Here is a 1391-nt window from a genome sequence, read left to right as displayed (position 1 = left end):
AGTTGGATGATGGTGGTTGGTTGGATGGATGATGGTTGGTTGGTTGGTTGTTTGGATGTTGGTTGGTTGGTTGGTTGGTTGGTTGGTTGGATGATGGTTGGTTGGTTAGTTGGATGATGGTTGGATGGAGCAGGTCTAACAGTCTTGTCTTGTCTCGTCAGCATGTCCCCTTGTCTCCGTTCTCTCTGAGTGGAGACAGATCGGACCTGAAGAGACCGGTGAGTCAGAACCTGCTGCTTGTTCCTCTAAAGATTAAAAACCAGACAGGATGTGATCCGGGTCTGTAGGAGGGGTTTAAATCTGCTTCTGATGTCACTTCCTCTTCCTCAGTTCTTCCTCTGTTTATATCAAACATGATTCTCTTCTAACCTTCAGCTACACTTTAAGGTTCAGATCTTCAGAACTTAAAAGAGTTTATTTATAATTTATATTTATTTACAGAGTGTTTGTTCAGGTTGGATTAAAGTTCTGGTTCTGTTCAGTAAACCAGCTGACTGTGTGTTTGTGTTTGGAGCAGGAGGAGAACATGGAGCTGATGCTCAGAGACAGTCTGCAGAGAGTCAGGTACCCCTCACACCTCCTCAATGACCTTCGACCCCTCTGACACTCAGCCTGGTCTCTTTGTGTCCCCTCAGTCCCTCCAGTCTGGTCCCAGTTCCTCCGGTGGGCCAGTGGCACCAGCACGCCTCAGTGGTGAGAGTCATGCTCTTATTTGGAAGGTTCAGGCAGAGCTTCCTGTCGGAACGTTTGATTCTTTATGAGGTTTGTTGGTTTCATTCTGGATTACAGTGATCCAGTTTGAATCTGGATCACAGTGATCCAGTTTGGATATGGATTACAGTGATCCAGTTTGAATCTGGATCACAGTGATCCAGTTTGGATCTGGATCACTGTGATCCAGTTTGAATCTGGATTACAGTGATCTAGTTTGGATTTGGATCACAGTGATCTAGTTTGGATATGGATTACAGTAATTCAGTTTGAATCAGGATTACAGTGATCCAGTTTGAATCTGGATTACAGTGATCCAGTTTGAATCTGGATCACAGTGATCCAGTTTGAATCTGGATTACAGTGATCCAGTTTGGATCTGGATCACAGTGATCCAGTTTGAATCTGGATTACAGTGATCCAGTTTGGATCTGGATCTCAGTAATTCCGTTTGAATCTGGATTACAGTGATCCAGTTTGGATCTGGATCTCAGTAATTCCGTTTGAATCTGGATTACAGTGATCCAGTTTGGATCTGGATCACAGTGATCCAGTTTGAATCTGGATTACAGTGATCCAGTTTGGATCTGGATCACAGTGATCCAGTTTGGATCTGGATCACAGTGATCCAGTTTGGATCTGGATCACAGTGATCCAGTTTGGATCTGGATCACAGTGAT

The 1391-nt window shown here is 44.2% G+C and overlaps 1 protein-coding gene across 1 annotated transcript in view; it reads left to right on the top strand.

Annotated features, from left to right (window-relative positions):
• Positions 1–693, top strand: part of LOC106511823 (protein FAM122A) — a gene marked incomplete at both ends in the record, with an annotated part of 2220 nt that extends 1527 nt beyond the window's left edge. The window contains 3 exon segments of the mRNA XM_014000556.1: positions 162–218; positions 518–564; positions 636–693. Coding sequence (XP_013856010.1) covers positions 162–218; positions 518–564; positions 636–693 — 162 coding nt within the window.
• Between the last annotated feature and the right edge of the window lie 698 nt (positions 694–1391).

Source organism: Austrofundulus limnaeus, unplaced genomic scaffold (genome assembly GCF_001266775.1).
Source record: "Austrofundulus limnaeus strain Quisiro unplaced genomic scaffold, Austrofundulus_limnaeus-1.0 Scaffold3281, whole genome shotgun sequence".
NCBI classification, from domain to species: Eukaryota; Metazoa; Chordata; class Actinopteri; order Cyprinodontiformes; family Rivulidae; genus Austrofundulus; species Austrofundulus limnaeus.
The sequence above is the reverse complement of the archived record's forward strand: the minus strand, read 5'-3'. Positions and strand labels throughout refer to the sequence as shown.